The sequence below is a fragment of the Acyrthosiphon pisum genome, chromosome A3, assembly GCF_005508785.2.
Source record: "Acyrthosiphon pisum isolate AL4f chromosome A3, pea_aphid_22Mar2018_4r6ur, whole genome shotgun sequence".
Lineage (NCBI taxonomy): Eukaryota > Metazoa > Arthropoda > Insecta > Hemiptera > Aphididae > Acyrthosiphon > Acyrthosiphon pisum.
Window position 1 is genome coordinate 34,327,203 of NC_042496.1, and position 26,211 is coordinate 34,353,413.

General features: G+C 33.8%; 1 protein-coding gene across 6 annotated transcripts in view; it reads left to right on the top strand.

Moving 5' to 3' along the window:
• LOC100160019 (teneurin-m) overlaps positions 1-26,211 on the top strand; it is a 199,013-nt gene that overhangs the window by 151,910 nt on the left and 20,892 nt on the right. For all 6 annotated transcript variants that reach the window (XM_029491332.1, XM_029491329.1, XM_029491331.1 and 3 more), the window contains exon 2: positions 11,883-12,158. Coding sequence is in view for 5 of the 6 variants with exons in the window: in XM_029491329.1 (XP_029347189.1) it covers positions 11,883-12,158 (276 nt within the window). In the remaining variant the exon portion in view is untranslated. The remainder of the gene's footprint in view (positions 1-11,882; positions 12,159-26,211) is intronic.

Genomic DNA, 26,211 nt, shown 5'->3' on the forward strand with positions numbered 1-26,211 from the left:
ATTGTGCTGCGTACGGCTGACCGCGTTTTTTCTCCTCAAATGAATGGCTGTTCAAAGGATGGTGGTGGTGGTGGTGGGACGGGGTAATAGACCGTCACAACGCATTAAGTGACATCAATAATTTATATAAAGTGGTACCCATGTGGCCGCGTTTCCCAGAAGTGTACAGTTCGGTTAATCCGTACATTGGATACATGACGAGCGTGGCGTGCGTGTACGTCGAGCGAATTCACTAGATCCAAGATAACTCACTTGAGGTTATTTAGTAAATAGCGTAAAATATAATATTAATATAAAGTGTATAATATTATATATTATGCACTGAATAAATAAATAAAAACAGTTACTCTGAAAACAATGGACGTTCTTGTGAGAAAACGTGTCGAATGGTTTTTATTTTGTATAAACTGGATTTGAGATTGACAAGTGATAATGGCGCAGCGGAGCTCATTGATATTATTAACCGATAGTATAGGTAGGTTACCTAGTGTATAATAATATTATATTATTAGAAATTGATAATCTGACACCGATGAATTTTTGAAATCAAACATTTTTGTAGTCTGTATTAAATTTCGATAGTTATAAGTAATAACAAATATTATTAGTTTCACCATAGTTATCGCGTTACATTATAATAATATCATCATAATTATTATATCCACAAGATTCGAGTCTGGTGAATAATTTGGGTTTCATAAATTAGTACGATGAGTCAACTAATGAAATGTATTTTTTCCTCTCTACGTCAGAATAATAATTACTTTTTCGCTTAAATATTCATTCCGCCGGTTACGAGTGCATACGACTGGGGTGGAAAAGGCGGGCCGAACATATAAATATTAACACCAATTCGGTGCCTTTCTGGCCACTCAACATGATTATCACGGACTGGACGTTTCTAAAACAGGAAATTAAAATAACGCAAGATTTACTGACGTTTCACCCACCTCAAGACGAACGCGTGCCCGTCATGCCGTTTTATACATTTTTGATGCATTTTACCCTTCTCAGTTATCGCTCCACACCTGCTACGGACCCACAAACCGTTTGATCAATATCGTCGGTATAATAATATCTATTATATATGCGTATTATAGGCCGTGCCCACTCGGTGTTCGAACCGGGGAGACGGAGAGACAAAAGATAATATTTGTTCGGACACGGTTGCTGTGTTTTCGTTAACAATCTGGCTTACCTTACGCGCTAGGCAAAATAAAAATATTGTACGGTTTTCCGATCGGAGGGAAACAATAATGGCCGTCGGCTATGAAAACATTATAGTCTCCGCGGAATTACTTAGCGAGCGACGGCTATTGAAAAATGTTTCAATATTTCCAACAGCGTATTAATATTATCAATGCACAGTTCAATAGTTTTAAATCATTTGGGAAATTTACTTTGGAATAATTGAAATCTGAAATTGTATTTACATTGTTCACCGCGATCGCATGATAAAGCGAAAAATTGCAATACTATTTGTATTGTGAACAACGACTGTTTCTCAGGCGGATAATATGTATAATATATGCTGCAGGGTTTGAATGCGATCTGAGGAATTAAAACGGACTATGTTTTACTACCGTTTCCATGACAAATACCAAGCGTTGCCTTTTCCGGAAAATGCGGTGCACATAAGTCGAGACATCTGCTAACGTCGGCAAATTTGTCGTGTGCCATTTTCCCGATCCAATTGCCAACGACAGTTATTCCGGAATAGCCAATGAAATTTTGTGCATAACGTTCTGAGTAACAGAATATTGCGTTTCTACAACACGGTCGTTGCGATTTATCTTCAGAACAGTTGCGCGGAATGGCCAAACGAAACACGCGGGAGGGGCGGTCGGGGCGCAAAAGAAACGAAAAGGAAATAATATTCGTAAACATAAGTAATATCGGGAGATATTGATTAAAAATAAAACAGAAACAAGAAAGGGGGGGGGTGAATAAAAAAAGGTGGCCATAAAAATATGTGTCTCACAAAATAAAATAAAGAACAAAAACAAAATAATGAAGAGAAAATAATGAATAAATAATATATTAATATATAGGTATGATAATGATAATATACATAATGAAGATTGATTTCCTGGCATCCGCGAGCGGATTCCACCGGGCCGTTTAATTACCGTGTATTCAAGACGAAAAACAATGAAAAGGAAATTAATTCTCCCCAGAAGACGACCGGAGGAGAACGAACACTGAACTTTGCTCGCGTCGCCGTCGCCCCACCGAAACTTCGATTAAACTTCCTCGCATAATAATACACACACACACACACACACATATATATATATATATATATATATCCAATCGGTAGGCCGCCGTCGTTTAAAATGATACCGACGGACTAGACCTTACCGACAGCCATATATTATTATTATTATTATTATTATTGTATAGCATATAATATAATAATAAATTATTATATTGCGATATACACACGCCGAACACTATAATATGCTGCAGTCGTATAATAATAATAATAATAATATGAAAATCGCATTCGGATTGCATTTCGCTCGTAAATTCACGAGCATTAAACGCTCTATCGTGACGCACGACCGAAATCGACGAAATGAATTTCGTACGATAAACACTGCGACAATATAATGTGTTAATACAGCGTGTCCGTGTACATTCCATATTGTGCATCGGTCGTGTTTTGCCGTACAATAATTATTATATTTTATTCTCCGTCCGATATTCTCTGGCATTATTATTATTACTATTATTCGAAAATATTGTGTTCGCGCGGTTTTCGTACCTAATTATTATAATCAGTCGTGGGTATATGTATAGGTATGAGCCGTGAAACGACTCGACCACTCGATCGTTACAAAACCAAAAACCGTTCGTCTCTGTTTTCCCCGGTCTTTTATTATAATATTATATCCATACGCGCTATTTTATTTCATTTTTTTGTTCGTACGGATCGCTTTGTAGGTTATGGGTACAACAGTAGTTGTAGTGATATTATAATGTCTAATTAAAAATACTGTACAACTCAACAGAACGCTTATATCTCTCTGTGTGACCAACGATATTACTATATAGCTATGGTGTCGATGAGTACATTTTATTATTCGCTCGGATCACTTTTGTCTTGCCCTTACAATCGAAAAAATATTTTGAGATGACGCGACGCGAGTAAAATGGTTTTTTGTTTTAATGAACACTCGGCCAAGCACAAGGTAAGGTGTGTTGTAGGTAGGTATTATATTTTGTGATTCTGCAAACCGTGATGATCTCGAGATGGAAAATAAAGAATAAAAATAAATTCGCACAGCAGCCGGTAAAGCACACAGACAAAAGGTCCATTGTCAAATCGACATCGGCGAACACCTCGGTAACATGAACATTATTGTTTTATGGCTGGATGATCGCCCGCGGCGTCTTGACACCGTCTCACCGGTGTACAATGACGCGTACTTCCAATTATTATTATTATTATTATTATTTTTCGAAAACGGATAATACACTAACGCACATCAACCGACGTGCATCATCGACTTCCTGCTATTCCGGAGGACGGGTTAGGTCAACAAGGATTAAAAAGAAATGAAAAAAAAAAAAACTGGGACATTTGTTTATGACCAAACAATACGTGCCTAGTGTTATGGTAAATTTATTCTTTGCTTGTTTTTTTTTCGCCGAGAGAAAACGGTTTGCTGTACATTATAATTTATAATATTATCAAAGTTTTTTTTCTCGTCAATTGAGCAACGTATTCGTTATTTAAACTTATTTTTACTGAACACATCTATACAGTAGATAGGTATATGTCTATATCTACCATTTGCGCACTGTACGCATCGTCGGAAATATATTCGTTACGCGTTGACATTATGTTCCATAAGGTATTTATTCTAAAATTGTGTGATTTAGAAATGTTATCAAAGTTTGAATTCTTCTGATGTCTTTGCCCAAATCTACTGAAAAACAGTATACATATTGACGTACAGAGTAATTTTTATTCGGTTTTTAAAATTTGATATTTATGTCTGACTATTTAAATATTTTCGGAATATTCTTAATTCAATATATTCCGGACTTAGTTATTAATTAAGTTTGATGCCAAAACCAAGGTACATATTTATTTACCAAGATGATATAATTTATATAATATAACTTATGTACTTAATGAATGGACGTCTGTAAGTAATGCACTTAATTACTATCTACTATGCTATGAATATCCTCACTAGATAATCTATAAATAAAAGTATAAGTTACTTTTAGAAATCCAAGGATTCTGTAAAGTATAAGTACAAGAATGTGCATACGGCTGTAAATTATAGAGTATGTCAATGTTTGACTACAAAAATAATATCTATCGTACATTATTAAAACAAAATCCTTCAAAATGTAATTTTTTTTCTTAAATACGGCCGTATGTTTGGTAAATAAATAACATGTAAAAAAATGTTTTTGAAAAAATAAGAAAAATGAATGTCAGATCGTTGATTGAAAATCAAAAGAAAAGTTGTCCGCAAAATATTACGTGTTTTTTTGTTTTGTTTATTTTTCTTAGAAAAATCAGTTTTCAGAGAAAAACTCCTGAGACATTCCGGATGTCATTCTCTCCTCTATGCCACTAAAACGGAATAACGATTTTGAACGCATCCCGCTTGAAGTCGGCTCGTGATGTTTTTAACAAACTCAGCCGACATAATAACGGCCGTGTGCAGAGCTTTCGGTTCATTAAAATCAAACTTTTCTCATTACCGGGCGTTTTAACTTTGTTAAGCTGTCGGAGAGGCGAGCGGCGCAGATAATAATAATAATAATAATAATAATAATAATAATAAAAAAACCCGTCACCCTTTAGAACAATTTTTTTAAACGTCATCGTAACCGTGAAAAATACAATTTAATGATTTAATGATTCTTTTTTTCAACTACCTATATGCGGTATATTTATTTGAAAATGTTCTAAAATGTTGTCAATTATAATTTAATCACATTCGAAAGAATGTCATATATTTATATAAACGTAAATAATATGAATAAACTCTTTAAAAAAGCATTTCTCGTCACTATTAATAATAATGACGATAATTATAAAATACTTTAGAATTGTAATTAAAATGTTCGGAATATTGTCAAATATTACATTTCTACAAGTGTATAATTTTTCTCAGTCTGTATAATGATTGTAGCTATATATATTATTTATATAAAAAAAACACTACTCAATGGGGTCAATGATGTGTATTTCATATTTGTATGTTTCAAATGTATCTAAAATGTTATTTGAAATACAACTATGGTTAAAAATATATTATGTTTAATAAGTAATTACTGAGAAGAAAATACATAACTTTACGTCGTGTAAATCATCAACCGTGGATGAAAAATGGAGAACGAAAAAATATCATGGCGTCGTAGTCATACATGGGTGATTTGCATTCTTCGGTAGCTCTTTTACATTTCCGTTACACATCATAGTGAATAGTTATTATATTGTGTTCAAAAATATTGTTTATCTTTTATTTCAATTATAGCTAAAACATTTCATTTGAGGTGGTCTACGATTAAAAATTCGTTTCATTTAACACAAAATACACCACCACAGTTATTATTAATACTATATTTATTATTATTAGTAGTAGTGGCAGTTAAAGTAATGGTAATTGCACTTTGCTCCGTATCTAATTACATTATGAAAGTCTTTTGACTAACGTTTTCCCAAATATTTTGCGGTGTCCTAGCACCCTCGATGCACTCCACTCTCCCTTACACTAGCGAAACATATAATTATTATGATAGCGTTTAATTATGATTCACGAGTGTTATTTCAGGCAAAAACCCTCCAATAATATTGTGGGAGAATGGGCCAGGCGATTTTTACATCAATTAAACGACGGTCCCTCGCTGTCGTAACTAATGGACTCGCCGAGAGTGTGATCCATGAAAGCCATCTACCACGGAGGTCTGTTGGCCGCTGGTTGGAAGGGGAAAAATATAATATATATATAAAAGTACGAGGTCGTCTTAACGATTTGTTTGACAAACGAGCGGAGAACGGTTTTTAAGATTATTTAATCTTAAATATAGAATTCACTGCTGCGCTTACGAAAGAAGGAGAAAGGAGAGAGATGGAGCGAGAATGAGAGCGATTCGGTGGAGTCGTTATCATCATGTCCCCCACGTTTAATTATAAAATCATTATCATCCGCCCGGTGTACACCATTAAAATCTGTCACGGGAGGTTTGAATATTGTAAGTGTTTTTTTTCCATGAAAAATAATAATATTAATGAACGAAATACGGAAGGGGGATACAGAGCTGCCTAGTCCGGTTGAAACAAAAGACAAGGTCGCTTCTGAAATTCAACACTCTAATATATTTTTTCGCTTGTCGACTAATCGGTTTAAATCAGTCTCATCCGACGGAGTTGAATTACACCGCGGCGAAGATCCTCTCGCATCGCTGACTATACTGGTCTTGCTCAAGGACTCAATGGAAATATAATTTCTCATTTTTCAATATAATGAAATTATAATGAAATAAAATTGATTTCGATTATATGAAATCGAATGCGATTATATTGCAACAACTTTTTTTTTTAATATAGATTAAATGTATGTAAACCATAATAGCGTCAAATGAAAATCGAGTAAAACCAACACACCAAATATAGATGTTACCTATACAGTATACATATGGAAATTATAAAACGAAGATTCATAGTATTTTATATTATACATTAAAAATTGTATCTTAGTATTATTTAATTTTGTATTTATATCAACAAGTTAAAACTATGTAAGGTACACTGTATTATTCTGTTGTCTTGTTTTCTTTCTCTTTTTTTTTGATTGACCTATCAGATTACTGGGAAAAACGATACCAAATATATGCCATGTGGGTAGTGTTTTATTTTATGTTATTTTACAAAATATATACAATATATACACATTATGTCAAGTGTTGCTTGTGGTATATACCGTAGATATTCCCACAAATAGAAAAATATTTTAAGCAGACAGCCAAAAAGATCATTAAGTTTGATATTTAAAACTGTACTTAATAAATAAATAACCAGACATATTATAACGCAACAAGAATAACAATAATTTGAAGTAGTTTTCATTTATAATGCAATAACGAGTTTTCGTGTTGAATTGAAAATTACTGTTGAAAATAAATATATATATCGAAAGTTAAACTATATAGTTTACTGACGGTGGTAGAAATAAATTCGGTTGTAAGTTCTATATAATATGGTTTTTAAGAGTTTAAACCAATACGAAAAGACAACGAAATCACTAACACCGGTAGTCCCTCATTTTTTAAATGACGTTTGTAAGGAGGAAACGTAACATATTATGTATATGCAATGAAAATACCCAATGAATGATGAGGTTCCTGGAATATTACAAAAGCCGCTAGGACATTAATCTTCTAAGGGACGTTGGTACCTATGTGTCCTCGGACATACTAAAATTACATTCCATTATATTAAAAAATATCTATTTAATATTACACAAACATTTGTTATTTTTTTTTTTTTGTATTTAAATAAGGAATATATTCTTATAAATATAAAGTTTCTAGTACAATTTATCATATTTTTAATGAATTAAATAAGAATCTAAATTATTTTATTAAGTTTTTACATAATCAATACCATTTCAGTATTCAATAAAGAAACTGTAAAATACAAAAATAATTATAAATTTGATTGATTTTTCTGAATCATGATAATACAATAGGATACGTGATAATCATGGTTCCAATGAAGCATTACACAAATGAAATTATGAGTCCTTGGATACCATCTTATATTGTACGGATAACCAGCATATTAAGTTATATATTATTCACTATAACAATAATATTATAGTAAATTAATTAGTGTTAAAGAAATTCTATAAGAGTAATATTTCTATCAGATAAATTGATTTGATGCACATATTTTATTGTTATTGCCATGTCTTTTCAAAAAATTAAGGTTCAAAATAAATTAGAACATACTGGTTGCACAATTGGTATCCGACTGAAGTTTTAGACACGGTATTATATATTAAATTAATATTTGAAAATGTAGAGTTTATTTTATTGATATTAATTACTAAACCTTAATGAAACGTAATATTTATTTGATAGAAAGACGGTTACTCATTCTAACCCTAATTAAAAATATTAGACATATTATCGATTTGAAACGTATGCATTTTATATACTTGCATTTATATAAAATATAAGACGACTTGGATAGTAGAAGGGCACAGTTATAGTGACTTTGTAAATGTCACCCTTGGGATGGTTGACAGGCAATCAAAACACATACCTCCGGCCATTCACGGGTTACCGTCCGAAATCAACCCTTTTTGATTAGTGCTTCCTGACCAGGAGGTGGTTTATCGCACTTATACAGCGCCATTCACCCTGTCCACGGTACTCCCGCCCGTCTTTCAGCCATTCAAAATTAACAAACCCCCGAGAGTCCACTTTCCGAGGATTAGTTGTTCGGGCGTAAATCCTGCGACACACGAATTTACAACGTGTACCTAGGTACCGACTTCCACGGACACAACAATTTTATTTACGATACATTCTCTGCACTCGGTGAATTTGTCCCTGTTAAATGCATTTATAGGCTATTATTTATTTATTATTTTTTTTTTATGATCACCGAAAGCTATGAAATCGAATTCACGTGGTCGTACGCTGACGTTCAAAAAATGTTCTGACAAAGACTGATGATAACCGCCAAACTATACGAGTTTGGTTTATTACAAAAGAAAAAAAATGCTATGGGATACCGTCCTTCCTGATTTGAAAAATGAGCGTACCCCTTTATTTTTATACCACTTCTTTTTTCCGCCATCAACTCTGAGTTATTGCAAATGCAATATGAATTTGAGGATTTCAAGAGGCTTTCACAATAAAAGTTTCTTTTCCCGTCACCGTTCTACTGTACAAAACCCTTCCATGCACTGTTCATAATATTGTCTTTAGACAATACTGTCCATATTGTCAATACGTAGCTTTAGGTCGTATTGACAGTGCTCCCTATAAATTCTTCCGGGATTCTTTTTTTAAAAAAAAAAAAAAATATAGCCAAGATATTATCTATTTTACCTCATATTTTCAACTAAAATCTTTTTTCATTGCTATTTTTATACTCTGATAGCTTTACACCGACATTTGTATTTTTGTAATACTTATCAATTGTTTTCTGTATACTAGTTTCTGTTTACTAGGTACTATAACATGTGTAAGTCCTTTCTCAAAATGTATCCTAAATATTAATAGCTAACAGTGTAAATTTGATACATGCGTATGTAAGATAATATACTAAATAAATTGTCTCTAGTTTACATATTTCTGGCCGCCTTTTAAAATATTAAAATATTTCTTTTTTCCTATCATACAACCAAAACAAGACTAATACGAACAAATGGTGATAAATCATAAATACATAATTAATCTAAATAAATAGATAAATATTATAATACATTATACATAATATTAAATAATAACTACTAACAATTAACAATGTAGTGGAGTGCATAATTTTATCACAGGTATTAGTGTATTGCGTTTATAATACTTGGCTAGTTTGTTTACGCACTCATATGATACATCATTTTGAGTTTACAACAGACTAGACTAATGGATTTTGTAATTGACTATCGGTCGAGAAGTAAAATTAAACACATATATTCCGATACTCGTAAACACTTAATGGTATTATGGGATTATTTCAACTATGAAGTACCATGCCTTTATTAAAATACAATTATACTTCGATGAAATAATTTGATGTATAAAATGTATTATTACAACTAATTATAGCAATTATTATTATTGCTATTTGCTAAAAACCGTTACAGTATAAAGAATAATATTTGCTTTGTTTGACCGAAGAATGAATTAAACATTAAACAAAAAGGGTGCATTGAAGTCGTATTTGCATTTTGATGAATAACGCAAATTTTCTTTATTCTAAAATCCCATTTATTCGCAAAGTCGAGAAACAAAAACCACTCACTTTTTAGCTTATGAGTGCTCAAAAATACAATAAAAATATATAATAATATGGAACGTCGAATTTTCGATTGTGGTTTTTAATAGAAAATGAAGACTTGTAATAATGGGGAACGCAACACAGACAAGTGGCTGTTAGAGAGCTTAACATGGGCCGAGGGGTCGTAAAATGTGCCTCCATCGTATGTTTGTTTTTCAAGTAACTATAAGGGTAAACAACATTGGTCTCGGCGTTAAAAGCCTCGAGTCGTCGTTGCGTTTAAACGTTTTCTCGGGGCAACAAACATGAGATATTGCTCGGGTCACTAATTCTTGTTCCGGGCCTTTTATTCAGTAATAGACGAGAAATACACCACTGACAATGCTCCGTTCATTTCCCCACTATAAATATAACCCACCTCCTCTAGACCAAAAAAAAATATATATATATATTTATTGCCTCATTGGCAGCGATGGAGGAAAAGGGTTGGAATAGTCAGAAAATAAATAACAGCTGTACACGTTATTAGAAACAGTAAAGTGCGAGGCGAAATTCCATCGTATTTTGTGGAAGAGGAGAATCCCTTTTATTATTTTCCATGCATTTAAATTAAACTGTTTTCACCCAGATAACTACATTTTTCTCACACCATAGGTTTCCCGTGTAATAATAAGCTCCTGTTGCTACTTTACAACCCCCCTCACTTGTGCAAAGGCTTCTGTAGAACTACACATAAACAACTTTGTTCATGGTGTGAAGGTTATAGTGTTCTCCATTTCTTTTAAAGTGGTCGTTATTCAAATCGTACGAAAAATACAACGTTGAACAAAAATTATTTAATAAACTTAAATGATGTAAGGCTATTTAAAAAAAAAATTTCTATCTAAAAGTTGTCTGGAAATAACGTTAAAAATTAGAATTTTTTATCGTTGAAGACAACTTTAGTTTTAATTTTAAAACAACCAAACAAAACTGTATTGTTGATTTATTTTATTATTGTTTTTTTTGCAAGTTGCTGGTTTTTAAAAATGAAAATCAAAAGATACATATTGTAGTTATATTAAAAGGAAGGCATAACTGTAGACCGATAGGATGGGAGGGTTTTTTTTTATTAATAATGTCTACGAAACGAACATCAGACGGCCGGGTTCCGCAGTATTGTACACAACCGTCCATTTCGTAATTAAAGGAAGCAAGTCGGTCTCGTACCGCATTGATCACTTGCCACGTGAATCCGTTTGCCAATTATCGTGATTGAGTTCTCTGGTAAACGGGCAAAGCTTCTTTAGATCGCAACCACTAATATAATATAACAACAGCAACAATAACAACAATACAACAAAAACAACAACAACTATAATAATAATAATAATAATAATAAGGTAGGTAGGTACATATCCTTTAAGGATACTGCACGTTGATTGTATTAACCGACACAATGTACTATTATCTGGGCAGTTCCTAAGTTTAGACGATAAACGAAAAGCTTATTGGAAAATGTACGAAGATTAAACAATATTATACCTATACACTATAGTCATCCTAACTTTATTCTATATTAAAGAGAAAATGTGTTCTAAATCCATCGGATTTGAAGGGGAAAAAAATATTTATTTTTTCTGTAATTAAGAGCATTTAGGTAGATACTATATTTGAATTGAATCGATTAACGTTGCAATGTGTTTTAATCAGGCGAATATGATATTATTATGATGACATAATTTCCGGATCGTATTAATAATATAGCGCGCCATGATATCAGTTCTTAACTGATTCCAAAAATTATTACGGCGCTGAGTTCCAAAGTCTTATAATTATACAATCGTCTTGTGACACCGGTGCCTACATTTCACCGGTATTTTTTAAGTCTGAGTCTAAAATGGAATTTCTTTTTTTACAGGAAAAGCGAACCGAGCGTACCAACCGTACCAGCACCGCGGTGACAGCAGCGACGGGGAATGTGACGAAGACACTGCCGAGTTCCAGCCCAACCGTCACCAGCACAGCTTACAGCACCAGTATCACCGGCACCGCAGGCCGAATCACACTTACCAGCAGCCCGGTGCACTTCTCAACACCGACACCAGTGGCACGTCCGGAAACTGTTCGGACGCGACTCTCACGGATTCGGAACTAGCGTTCACCAGGGACGCCACTTTGCAGCTGCACGACGGCGGTAAGACCGACGTTTTTCTTCCCGTCCCGTAGTCATAAGTCGTACCTATACCTTTCAATCGGTCCCATCGGACTAGCAAATCACTGCACATCAGTATGAATCATTTCCCGGGGTGGAAGCAATCGTCGTCCCCTCGAAATGATTTACGATCGATAAATAACGACGATATTTTTTCAACGGGGTTCGGATACGATGATTTTTTTCAATTTCAATGCCTACTAATATACGACAAAATATATTATTATATTATTATAAAATGGTGTGACGGGAACTCGCATAATTTATGTGTATTTTAACTCTGACGCGATAAACATAATATAATTCTGATTAAAATGCTCCAGATTCCTCGCCACGAAATATTCATAAATACATATTATATGAGATGCTATGGAGGTACGATGTACGTTTCAAACATTGAGAATTGTTTTTTTTTTAGTTTTTACCTATATTTTTCAAAACGAATCCGACGCGTAGATAATTTTGAATAATGTATACTGCACACTGCATACTTTTTTCGTTTCTAACTTTGCGTAGGTATACTGTGTACAGCTAGTAGTCGCGTTTTCGGAGTTCTCTTATTTTCTCTAACGAATAATGGTCGTTTTTCAAAATTAGCGACCATTGTCGTCCCCGCCAAACGACGAGCCAAGATTTATGTGCGTTTAAGAGTCGTGACGAAAACAGCGGGAGGGCGGAGGGTAACCCCCTTGGGACTACTCCGAGATGGTAAAAGAAACACAGGAAAAACCCAACCTCGAGAATATCCAAACACACTTGTTATCAAAACAAATTGTTCCACCACTATGACGGCGTATAATAAGACATTTATTACGATTCGCTCACAGTAAATTTTTGACCTGTCGTGCTTGTTCACCGTCGCCGTAGCCCCGACAACGTTATTATTACCATCGCTGTTCAAAAAATAATACTATAAAATACAATGTCGTTGTTGGACGCGCAAATATCAACATTTCGATTGGTAATTTTTAATGGGTTCCGTTCATTTTTTATCTACTACTATAGGCATACAGCGCAAATTGAAATAAGTGGACGTAGTAAACCATCAATCAATTTAATATTCGATGTTATTATGTACATTATACGCGTATGTGTACATGTATATGTGTGCTGTTCATTAGGTAATTATAATTATTCGGCGGTGCTTTTAGAACGCTTTACACACACAGAGCCTTCGGTGGAAAATATCCAATACGCTTTTAACGTGATTAACGATCAGACCGGGATGTTATTATAACATGATTTGCGGAGGGGTTGGTAAGAAAACGCATAATGCTAATACGAAATACAACTACATATAATAATAATAGTAATAATAATATACAACGTGGCTCTACCAGCAGCAGTGGTGGGGCAGAATATTGTGTTTGACCGGCGTCCATCAATTAGGGGAAATTGATGTAAGCGCCCGCGCTGTCCGTATTATTCCACTGGGCGCCGTGTGTATGTTCGCTATGGCTAATACATTGGATATGATAACTGGAAATATCCGATGCGCCGATCGGTGCCGAGTGTTGGCGGGTGGAAGTGTGGGGAGGGTGAAAGAGAACGGTCGACGGACCAGTGTGAAGCAAATCAGATCAATTAAATTACATAATATTAATGTAATATCATTCAAAAACCTCTGGTCAGCATCCATGAGCATATATACGATTTAATAATAGTATGATGTATATATAGGTACTGAATACACTAAGTGCCTACATCAGCGTCGGAACAATTAATTAAAACCGCATAACATAATAACATTAACATATTATTATGGTCGAAAACGATTCATTTCTAACGTTTTTATTGTTTACTCCTCGATAATGCAATAATGTGTTTTAAGTTAACATTAAGATTAAACATAATATTTTCTAATTTATTTTTGAAAACACATATTTTTCGCTCCCGTCGAAAAATAGATTGAATGATAAAACCAAGCAACTGATTATAACACTTTTAAACACAGTACATCATTTTAATTATCGATTTAATTTGATAACAATCCAAACACATTGTACATATTTTCTTGTATCCACTGAAAAACAAAGTTTTTGTGTAGATAGATAAAAACATTGTATTTCATTCAATGTACACTAATTAAACGAATACCCATTATTCCTTACCGTTATCGTTTAAAAAGTTTCCGTAATAATATTTGTATAATTATTATTATAGATATATTTTATATTTATCTTGTACTATACATTTATACCTAATAATATAATTTTTATTAAATGATCTTCTCCTAAATTACTAAATTGTACAACGTACCTAAGTACTATAATTTTCTGTAGTTATAACTCCTAAAGTATCAATAATTTAATACAATTTAATCATACTATTAAAATAAATTAAATAAATTAAATACATTAATCTATCTATATCACGTTTTAAATTAATCCTTGAAAATATTTTTGTGTATTCAAAAAAAGTAATTATTATGAATAGGTACATTATTTATATAATTAATCATAATAATACCTAATACCTAATATCCTGTTTTATATAAATTGGTTTTACTTAAATATTAATATCTACATTATAAACTCAATACACACAGTACATAATAATATTTTGATTCTTCCAGAGAAATTATTTTATAAACTTATTGTTTTTAAATGGATATTAATGATCAACTTTCAAAGTTTTGGCTAACAAATAGCGGCTGTCCATTCGGACATTTTTATTGCGTAATCTCTCGTAGTTTGTTTTTCTTTAAGAAAGTTTTTATCCGCTTTTCTTAATAATTTCTACACAGGCAAGTAAATCCTATTCCCCTACCCGCTGTTATTAATATCGTTATAATTGAATGCTTTCCGGATCAACTCATTCGATACACAACGATCATTGTATGTTTTTATTCCTCGCTGAATTCCGTTTACGCCTTCATAATAACCGTCCATTAAAAAATAAAGAGGACATACGTATGAAAATAAAGATTAAAAAGTGTCGGTTGAACACAGCATACGAATTGGAGAGGCACCCCGTCGGTGTGAAAAGTTCCGTGCAAGTTTAGCCATTGTTTATGTAGGTAACGTAGTACCTTGTTATCTTTACCTTTGATACTAAACATCTCAGTTTAGTGCTACGGCGAACTTGGCAATAATCATTTTTTTCGGACCATAAAGCGTAAAATGTGAAAATATAGTGTGACTTAAATATAATAAAATAAATCCGTATGAAATGAGATAATGAAACCAATAGTTATAGATTAAACAATATCAGTATATTTTGAAGGCGCAACACAAATTGGTTCATTGCGACGACGCTCTGTAGTAAATTATGGATTTTTTAAATAAATATAAATTAAAAACCGTAGGTACATGTTATGCAATCAATTATAAACGATTCTAAAAAATAGATTTAAGTGTTGGTTATCAAAATTAATTACTTCAATTGGCTCAGTTAGTAGTTATAGTACTTGTACTTATAATTTAATTTCGCATCGCTGCCTATGGACAGAGTAATAAAGTACTTTTATTATTTTGTTTATTTTATTGTATGAGTTACATACCGAAGGGTAAGAGTTTATAATTAATATTTAGTATACATGCATATAGATACAAATCAAATATAATAGCTAAAAATAGTTAACATAGCTTTTATATTAAATATCGCAGTAAAATATAATTGATTATATTTTTTATAATATATAATAATAAAAAAAACTCAAAATATTAAAATGCATTAACTGAACCAATAAGGGACAAATTAGAGTACTTGGATGTATAGTTGTTACTAGAAATACGTTAGAAAACAAAAATGGGATTATTTTAGAATAAAAAAAAAATGGTACTTCTAAGTTAATTTTGATTAAAATATCTGTGAAATTTATAGAACTATTGAGTAGTTTGAATAGCAATATTAAGTTAAAAACTAGACTTCTTGATTTTACCATTATAAGACCAATAGAAAGAAAGCAACATCATCTATATAAAACCTAAGTACCTATCAATATAATATAGTACTTACATTAGTTCTAAAAGTTTTAAATTCAAATGTTATTTTCTACTTATTTAAAAAGTATTCTATACAACACTGCCATAACTTGCTATGGATTCTATCTATATGATAATACAATTTTACCCACATTACAATAATATTTTTTCTAGTCATTGTATAATTTTTAATTGACTAAAATACAGGGTGAACTATTTTTATTTATATTTCAGCAATAGTGTTTACCTACTTTTTATAAATATAATATAAAATATATTGCATAGATGCATTTATTTGATAATCTATGTAAGATTAACGCCTAAAAAAATATGTAATATTTATTGTACATTAAGTACCTAAGTTTAAATTGTTTAAGTTGCATTTATAATAATATTTTATCATCAGAAATAATTTAGAGATACAATTAAAACCACTAGAGTTATATTGATTGCATAGCAAATTACTAAAAAGGGGTTCCAGGATTCAAAAGCTTTTATGCTACACCAGTAATTTTACGCTATTGGACAAGTTGAATGTGAGAGAAATACTGAGAGAATTTAAAATAAATTATCAGTAGTTGATGCCGTTGGTCATAATGAAATATAATATGACTGTGTAGAATTTTATCCAAGGTGTAATACATTTTACGATATACTTTATTCGATTAAATTAGATTAACTTATGAATTTAGTAAAAAATCAAGAATGAATTCCTCATAATGCAATCGGTAATAGTATTGTATGGTTGGCGAAAAATTAAATGTACTTATGGAAAGGTAAACAGAAATAAAATTCATAATGTTTAATTCCAAAATAAAATATAATGGTCAAGTTGGAGTATAAAATTATCAAACATACTAAAACAAATATTTAAATGTTTGCATTACGCTATGAAATATTAGCCTCACTTTTGTTCAATATTACTGTATTCATGCAATATAATGAGACATATGATAATATTGTAAATATATGGTAAATATCAGAGGGGTAAACTGGAATGGAACAATAAATATTTTGTTCATTTCCGGTTCAGTCAGCCAGCTCAAAAACGACAATTCGGGGGATTTAACACACGTTTGTTTTACGGTATTTAAAGTCATTCGTGTTTCACAAATTTAATGGCACGACCGACACGCGACCTAAAATTTCCAAAGTGTACCACGATCGTTTGGACTGGTGCACACACAAAATGCACATGAAGATAGTAATCAATCTCTTTCTTGGTTTTGGCCCACAAGCATTATGTCTATCTTTTCTGTAAACAGCGACGGGTAAAAGAGGTTTTTCCTGCTGGTAGTGTCTATATACACTTACAATATAAATAAATATACAAAATGGAATACTATTTTTCACGAAGACTGTTTGCGGTGAGCACGCGTGACGTTTACAGAAAAATCCAAAACGTTATACATTATGAAAGAACATGAGTACCTACACGGCTTAATGGTTGTGAATCCCCCGTGGACGTCGGAAATCATTTGATAAGTTTTCAGCCTATGATTGATTTTAGTCAAATACTCCAGAAATATGTTGATGAAATAATATTGAGGAATATTTAAAAAAAAAACCGATGAATTTTCTAGTCCATAACTTTTTTTATTAAATTAATTTAGAAAAAAATGATTTGTAACTTGAATGCTTGATAAAATAATTATATAATTTTTATGATAAGTTAAGTAACATTAAGTTTAATTGATCCAGGAACTCAAATTTAAAATGCGCTGAAGATTTTGAAAGAAGAATGATTCGTTATGTTTTGGCATCTAAACCTACACAAACCAAGTTTTTTTTTATATACTATATAATATAGGGGCCGATACAAAGTGAGGGAAATTTAAAAAATAATGATATTTCTTCGGACTATATTATTCTGGGATTTACGTTTGGGAGGGAAAAAATCATAGGGTTCTATATCATTTTATATTTATAACTAAAATCCAATTTCAAATTCGGAATGCACGCGACCACCGACAAATGAGCCATTGAACCGTGAATATTTATTTTATTAGCCCGGCTTCGATATTATTCCCTTCATATGGGCTTTTACGTAGATTATTGCGTTATACACCGTGCGTGAGATCGAGGAGAATGGGGGGGGGGGCATAGAAGTCGGTGGGCGTCTGTCACTTTGAGCTACGAGCTTATCTCGCGAGTTCAAAGCTCCGGAACTCTCTCGCCCTATCAATTTCACAGCGCGTCCCCTATTAATTGGACCGGCGGCTCGTCCATTATTGTGCGCAACCCCTTGCTCGATCCTTTCAAAAAGATTCATTACTCGAAGATTTTATCGCTGGGATTAATGCACCGAGTTTATTTCATTTCACACAAGCCCGCACACACTCCACACACACACGCACATTATGTCTTGATGTTGTCTGTAGACGGGCGCACGTCTTGACAAAGCGCCATCCGTTTCATGACAGCACAGAATTCACAATATTTATTATTATTTATTTATAATTTCTAATATTATCGTCTGTCACCGCATGTCAAATCATGCAAACGGTAGACCACAGCGGCCGAGTGCAGACAGTCGTGTACTTTGGTAAATGATAACGCGCACAGCATTCATCAAACGTTCAGAACAATCCGTTGTCAACCATTGTTATTTAAATCCTTAAAATAAAGGTTTTATTTTAATATGTTGATGAAATGATATTGAGGAATATTTAAAAAAAACAATACATTTTCTACTCTATAACTTTTTTTATTAAATTAATTTAAAAAAAAAACTCGATTACTTTATCAAAAATATATAAGTTTGTTTCTACAACATCCATTTTAGCTTAGGTACTGTTGTAACATCGTCCACACGTCCTGAATCAAGTTCTGACGTGAACTTGACCGGTTCGCGTGGTGCAGCTATATATAGTGACGTAGCTGCTTTTGCGGTGCGTGACTAGTGATATTGCGTGTCACGCGCGTTAAACGTCATAATTCTTAAAAGTCACGACCATCGCCGGTGTGGTTGGTGCAAACATAGTTCAGTTCGGCCGGCTGCTAATAAGGGTCCTGGTCATATAATTGCTAGTTTACCTGGGAAAGGGGTGTGTTTTGTGTTATCTAGGTCCTTGATATGGCTCTCTGGGGTTGTCGCTGTTTATTATTTGCGCTAAATATAAGCCAAATTAGAGGTTGCTGCATGTTAATTACTTCATAAATCGATATTTCCGCCGTTCATATTTATACTAAGGCGATTTTTACTAATAATACTCACCATTAGTATATATAATGTATTATTATTATATACATAAATGTATATTCGATTAAACATTTCAAAATGTTGGACGTTCCAGACCATTTTATGCATATAGTGATTTATTTTGTTCCGTTTGAAAAGAGGGGATATGTATTTTTTATGAAATATCTGGATTTGTATCATACGAGTGAATGGTCGAGGGCCTGTCATTTTAGACCAGAAGGGGGTTTTAGTACCTCCTAAAACATAACTGTTCAATACACCAAATCATTCATAAAAATGAGCTTACCCGTAAACCACAACCGATATTAGGGTCCATATATTTTTAAATTATATATATATTGCTTCTGTGCGCCGCTTGCATAAGTATATTAGCAAAACAAAAATATTGGAGCTATGAGTATTTGACGTTCTCATACATATTTCTACGATGTGGAGGCTATATAGAATATGAGTATATGGTATAAGTAAGATAGTTACACTTTTAGTGATATGCTTTGTAAGAATTTAAAGATAATAACTAAATTTAACTTTCGTTTATACTATTTTGATGTGAATCGTAAATTGTGAAATGTTATGGTACAGCATTCCATTTATGTTTAAAATGCTCGCTTTTTTATTATGCCTTTTCTCTTTATAGCACAAAATAATATCCGTAAAAATGGTACCGTACCCATTGTTACTGTCGTCATAATTGAATGTTAATAATTTATGGACACTAGTATGGTTAATTATTATGCTTTAAAAAATGAAAGAACCGTTTAGAAAATAATTTAGATTGAATTAAAATGTAATAGTCTAAAATTAGATAGATTTAATTCGATTATAGAATACTTGCAAAAATAGTGGACGTTCGTACTTTGGATTTCAAGAAGCTTACGTTTTATACTGTCTTAACGTTTACAATAATTTACATTTTTTTTGTTTATATATTAAATAATATATATCTATATATATTATATATTATATACTGTACTATATACATTGTTTCGTAAAAGTTAAAAAATAAAACTGTAAAATGTTGACGACTTTAAAGTTACATGTGGGAAAAACGAAAAGTTTTTGGCAGATGGTTCTTACTCACGGGCTTGACATGGAAGAGGCATTTGTTGGATATTTGAAGTTGGTATCCAAAAGTTTTAATTTTCTATTTCTTCTATAAACCACTCGAGTTCTTACGTCAGAAAACGATAACTCACGCAATACATACAATATGTGCGTTTATATTTAGGATTCGGGGTATTCAAAGCCCAGGGGTCCCTAATTAAACGCCGTGGCTCATTAATCCGGTCACTAAACCTTATTGGCCTCTTAATAACAGAGGGCGCCAGGAATGGTATGTATATGTGAGAGAAAGAGAGAGACAGTGACAGAGAGGGTAAGAGACAGGTAGGCCCTCCGGGTTCAAACAATGTCGTTACTAATTATACACACCACGGGAAGTGGGTGTTCTGTGAACGATAGGGTTTTGTTGAAATTCCATCGATTCTCTTAAAATTCCACATTATTATTTTTTATTTGAAAAAAATATATATTATAATTAAAACGTCTGTCTCAATATCTTATAAATCTATGAATTCGCGATGAATTGTAATGAGATTGGTGATTTACAGCTTTTATACTGATCTCTAATTTCGTGTTGATATTAATACCAAAAGTATACCATTTCTTAACATCAATCAACACCCATACCTATGCCATTACGAAAGGTTAACCACTTTTTGATATGTTCCTATACTGTTCTCATTATCGGTATAAAATAACAGTGTAAATATTTAATATTTCAGTTATTGAAAAATTAAAATTTTTTTTATGTTGTTATGTTTGTCGAAATAATATTTTATCCTATTATACGACTCATGTGCAACGATAATAACATTGTTGAATTAATCCGTGCTGTAGATTTATGATACTTGCTCAGCTGGTTTAAAATGAATACTTAATCGTTTTAAAAGCACAATTGATTAATTCAACGATTCACAGTGGCGGTGATTACCACCGAATTGGATTAGAGAGACGGGCCCTTTAACGAACGCGAACTGCTCAAAACAGTAAACGACAGATGGGGGGTAAAAAAATAAAACTCAGATAAAAATGTTACCCATGTCCCACACACTCACTTTCGATCAAGCCACGGCTCTATAATAATATCTGAAACTCGGTTGACGGCCAATACGCACTCGTCCAGATTGTCATTTAATTGGCATACGAGAACATAAATACATAATATATATATATATTATATTATACTGTATAGGTATATATTATTATTATATATTACCTAACTACGTCCCGGGACCGTGCATAATATATAGAAACGCTCAAATTCGTATATTGTAAAGCTCGGTCAGCCGATTATTCAAAAGCCCCAACCACTCTCTTCCCTCCTACACGAAAGCGAGCGCGCACACACACACACACACACACACACTCAAATTATACACGTTCGCGAGTGGAAATGCTGACACTGATCCCGAGTCCGTGGGAGTGTGCAAGTTCAGCACTGCACCGGTGTGTGGGTGTCACGGTCCGGTGGATCGGGGATCGTTATTTATACGCATCGTTATTGCACACACACACACACACACGCACACACACACTGTGAATTCGCAATGATATAATGTACATTTAAAACCGTATACCTACTACCACGGTGAGTATTGTATTGTACATATACATTTTATGTTCCCGCGCCCGCGCTATATTACACCCGCACTAATTTACTGTTTTTTTTTTTTCGTTAACGATACTTGCGCGCCACCTACAAAGTAATAATATATTATTATAAACCGTCGTCGTTCTTCCCGCCGCCTCACTCGTAATAAATGTTGTTCACGCCGATATTTTATCCATTTACATCGCTTCTACAGGTCTCTGGGATTATGTTATGATAAAAAAAAAAAAAAACGCTAATTCGCCATCGGAGTGTTATGCAGTATTGCGGAATTTCAGTATGATATTATTATAATACGAGTGTGTGCGCTCCCGGTCGTTTTTCCCAGACCTAATCCTAGGACCCTCGTTGAATTTGTATTTTGATCACTATAAATTTATTTGGAATTATAATCATATGTACACATGACCGGCGGTTCCCCGCATCGTAAACATTACCGCCCCGGTACCGCATTAAAATACTTTAATCCACGATATCGACGTTTAACTGCGAAACATATCTGCAGTAGGAGGGAAATTCTGTTATGATGTCATCATTATTTCGGGGGGGGGGGGGGGCTGTTATATTATTATTATGATTATTTCTATATTATGGACACGACCCCGTTTTAGGGTACGGGGATGCTTTCGCTGGCGTAAAACAACGTCTTGTTTGCTCATCCGTCAGATTCATATAATATGATTCGATGCTTTGGATTGCGAGTCACAGCGTGGGCAAAGGGATGATACTTGTTTTTCTCCCCTAAGCTACTGCCCCCCACACACACCCCTCCACTTATATTGTACCCTCCCCCACCGGGGGCGCCTTTGCATTGTTGTTCCGTCAGCGGTTGGTCGTTATCTCCGGTCGGCAGCCGTCACTTCCCCCCCACCAACGCAATCAAAGCCACGCATCGGAAGTGTACAGCGTTATTTTCTCACCCCAAAAACATCGGTATCGCGCCACTGCTCCAGCCCGTTTGAAACTGTTTTTCACGTCTCCGAGTTTCAACGCCCACGATAATAATAATATATTGTACGTTTTGTATCCGTGTGTCCCCCCTCGGTAATTGCTCGGGCGAAATACCCTTCTAAATGAACGAATGACGTGCGAATGACTGGTAAGCATAAATATTCATGACCTGGGATGCCATGTGTATCTGTTAGTAACTCATATTGCAATAATGATATGCATCTATAAAAATGATAAAATGATTGTTACAGTATAGTTTTATATATTCAAACATGTGTATAATACGGTGTTCGCCCATTACCGAGAGTAGTGTTCCCTCAACTGATTAAGATGTATCACAATATTGACAAGAACAGCGAGCGACAGTCAATTATGTTCTTTATTATGCGTGTATCGACAAAACGTAACGTTTGAGTCGGTCGTTTTTATATCTAATAAAATATTATTGAATATGTTCTTATAAAACGCCTAAATTATTGAAAAATAGTAAAATCGGCCTATTATTTCGACTCAGAAATAGGTTAGGTTTGACCAAATCCCCTCTTGTATTTAAACGAAATAGCCGGAAAAAATTAATTTGTACAAAAAAAAAAAAAAAAACAACCCTCTGTGGTCCTGCCTAGCCCTCTCTCAAAGGACCGCCACCGCTACCATATAACGTGTTCATAAAAAGCGTTTCGTGCAGTGTATGAATATCTCTTATATGTACATGCGTATACCGGGAGCCTATCCCACGCACGTATAAATATATATAAATGCGTGAGTGTGTCTTCGAAGGGTCGGCGTGATTTATGAAACGTCTAATCGATTCCGGTCGTATACTCCAGGGTTTCGATTCGAAGCTTTAACGCGGTATAATGTGCGTATACGAGGATGGCGGTTCGATTTTCCAATGCTATTATTTTTTATTTTTATTTTTTTCGTTACTCCCTCCCGCTCTCGACTATAATATATATATATATACATGTGTGTGTGTGTGTATGCCTTGGTTACGCAGTCTGCAGATGATTAACAATATACGTCAACCGAGACAAATTCAAAACCGGAGCGTGTAGAAGAGTCCTCCGTTCGGCAACCCCCCGTGCATTATATACAAAGGGTTGTTACTATGTATATTTCCACGATTCGTGCTTGTGTGCATATATATTCGTGTGTACACATTTGCTCACTCTGTATCTCCAACTCTCTATCAGCCCGCGTGGCACATACGCGCAGCAATTTGTTAATGGGTAGTGCTCTTAATTTTCCCTCCAGATCTGATACTATTTAGACACTCCAAAACACACTGTTTGCATTGGCACTGCATGACGTGTATTTTCCACTACCGTCCCACCACGCACCCACTGCAGATCATCACGTGCATATACCCATCCGTATACACACAGAGATACATTACGAGCGTAAACATGGGCATTATATCGAATACCACACGAATTTTAAGGACAATATAGTGTCTTGTGAGTTGTAACAACCAAGAGACTATAAAAACATTTCGATACTTGTGTTGTCGTAGAAAATAAACTTTTCTAGATTTCATAAAATAAAATACATTTTAAGACTTGCTACACACAATAACGTATCATCGTTGAAATTGTTCAACTTTTATTTATCTTAAAATCGTTTTACAAAATATACACGTCATTATTACTAATTGTCCCATAAACTGTTGGCATTCATCGACGGTATACTTATACACACAATAATATATACATTTAGCTTGCTGCTTTCGTGTTAGGCATTATCGATTGTCAGTTCCATATTTATTACTTTCTCGCCCTTCACGTGAGTGTGAACAATTCTACGAATAAGAAATTATTTTTCTTCAGTACCTATTAATAGATATGAGTTGATAAAATTCAAAATTTCGTTTCGTTTTTTTACCATTGCTAGGAGCATGCTATTTCAAAATGGACGGGTGGAGTCTATGAGTGGTGATTTTTTTTTCGACACGAAAGTCGTGAGGAGCGCTTTTAATATCCGACACACGTCACCAGCGGGGGGAAAATAAACGCTGACGACGGACCCCGTGGGTCGTTATTATTGGCCTGGTGTCAAAATTTCAAACGATGGAAGTGCGGGATAGGTAAATACCGAAAGGTCAAACATAGCGCGACTAACTCGGATGGCATTTTGAGAGGGTGACATTTGTGAGTGCACGTAGTGGCAGAAGGGGGGAGAGTTCAAGGGAAGGTGCGTCATTAGAGAGCAAAGGCCGCGGCTAGGACGTGATCGAGTTGTCAACGGTTTTCGGTCAAGTCGTTAAGACGGTGACTGAGTTCCACCCCTATCCACACCGTCCTTTTCTACTTCCTGTTCGCCACCCGTACGCCTTTCCTTATCCTTTTATAACCAGCTAGCCTAACGAACCGGCAACTGGACAACAAGAACGAAATTCCCTTTGTAAGGATGCATATACACACGCGCGCGTGAGCTACACACACACATTAAAAAATATAAACCGACACGACTCATTGGACAGTTGGTTCATTATGCAACAACAAAGCAATTTTTTTTCTTTTTGAAAATATTTTTCTTCTCTCTCTCATCCATTCTTATTCTTTATTGAACTTTTTAAATCTTTATTAAGACATTTCATCATTATTTTCACGATGGAAATAATGGATATAAGATTATTTCCGTAGAGAGGTGAAATTATCGACAAGTAACTTTTAAAGATACAACTATGCATAATTATTATAATTATTCCGTGATGGTATTGTATCTTAAAAACATAATAATATATTATGTATTAGAAATTACAATAGTTGTGTATACAATTGAATAATGTTCGTTATTTTTATATTAGTTTTGTTATATACCTACTGTTTACTGTTTAGTATAATACTGCTGAAAGTAATTACCGAATCGAGATATTTCTTAATCATAACATTTTTATGGTGAACATGTGTTCATGCTCCGGTTGAGACAAACTTTGTCTTCCTGTGCCTTCGTTTCATTTAATGCAAAACCAGATTGTGTGTATGCAAATACTTTGAGAAAGTAACCGGGCGTGTTCTTCTTAAGCACCTAACGCTCGAGGGTTATCATAGAGACGTGATGTGCATTATACGGGATTAACAAACGAAAGCAGAACGTGACGTACCCAGATTGAATAAATGCAACTTAAAAAATAACCGACCATAAAGTTTTCGACCAAATGTTGAGGCCCCGGAAAAGCCTAAGTTCAACCGGCCTCGACGATACACACTATGTATTCTTGTCCTTTGTCCAGCACATTGTTTAAATCGGAAATAAATTGGAAAACTTTTAGCCAACGTGTACAAA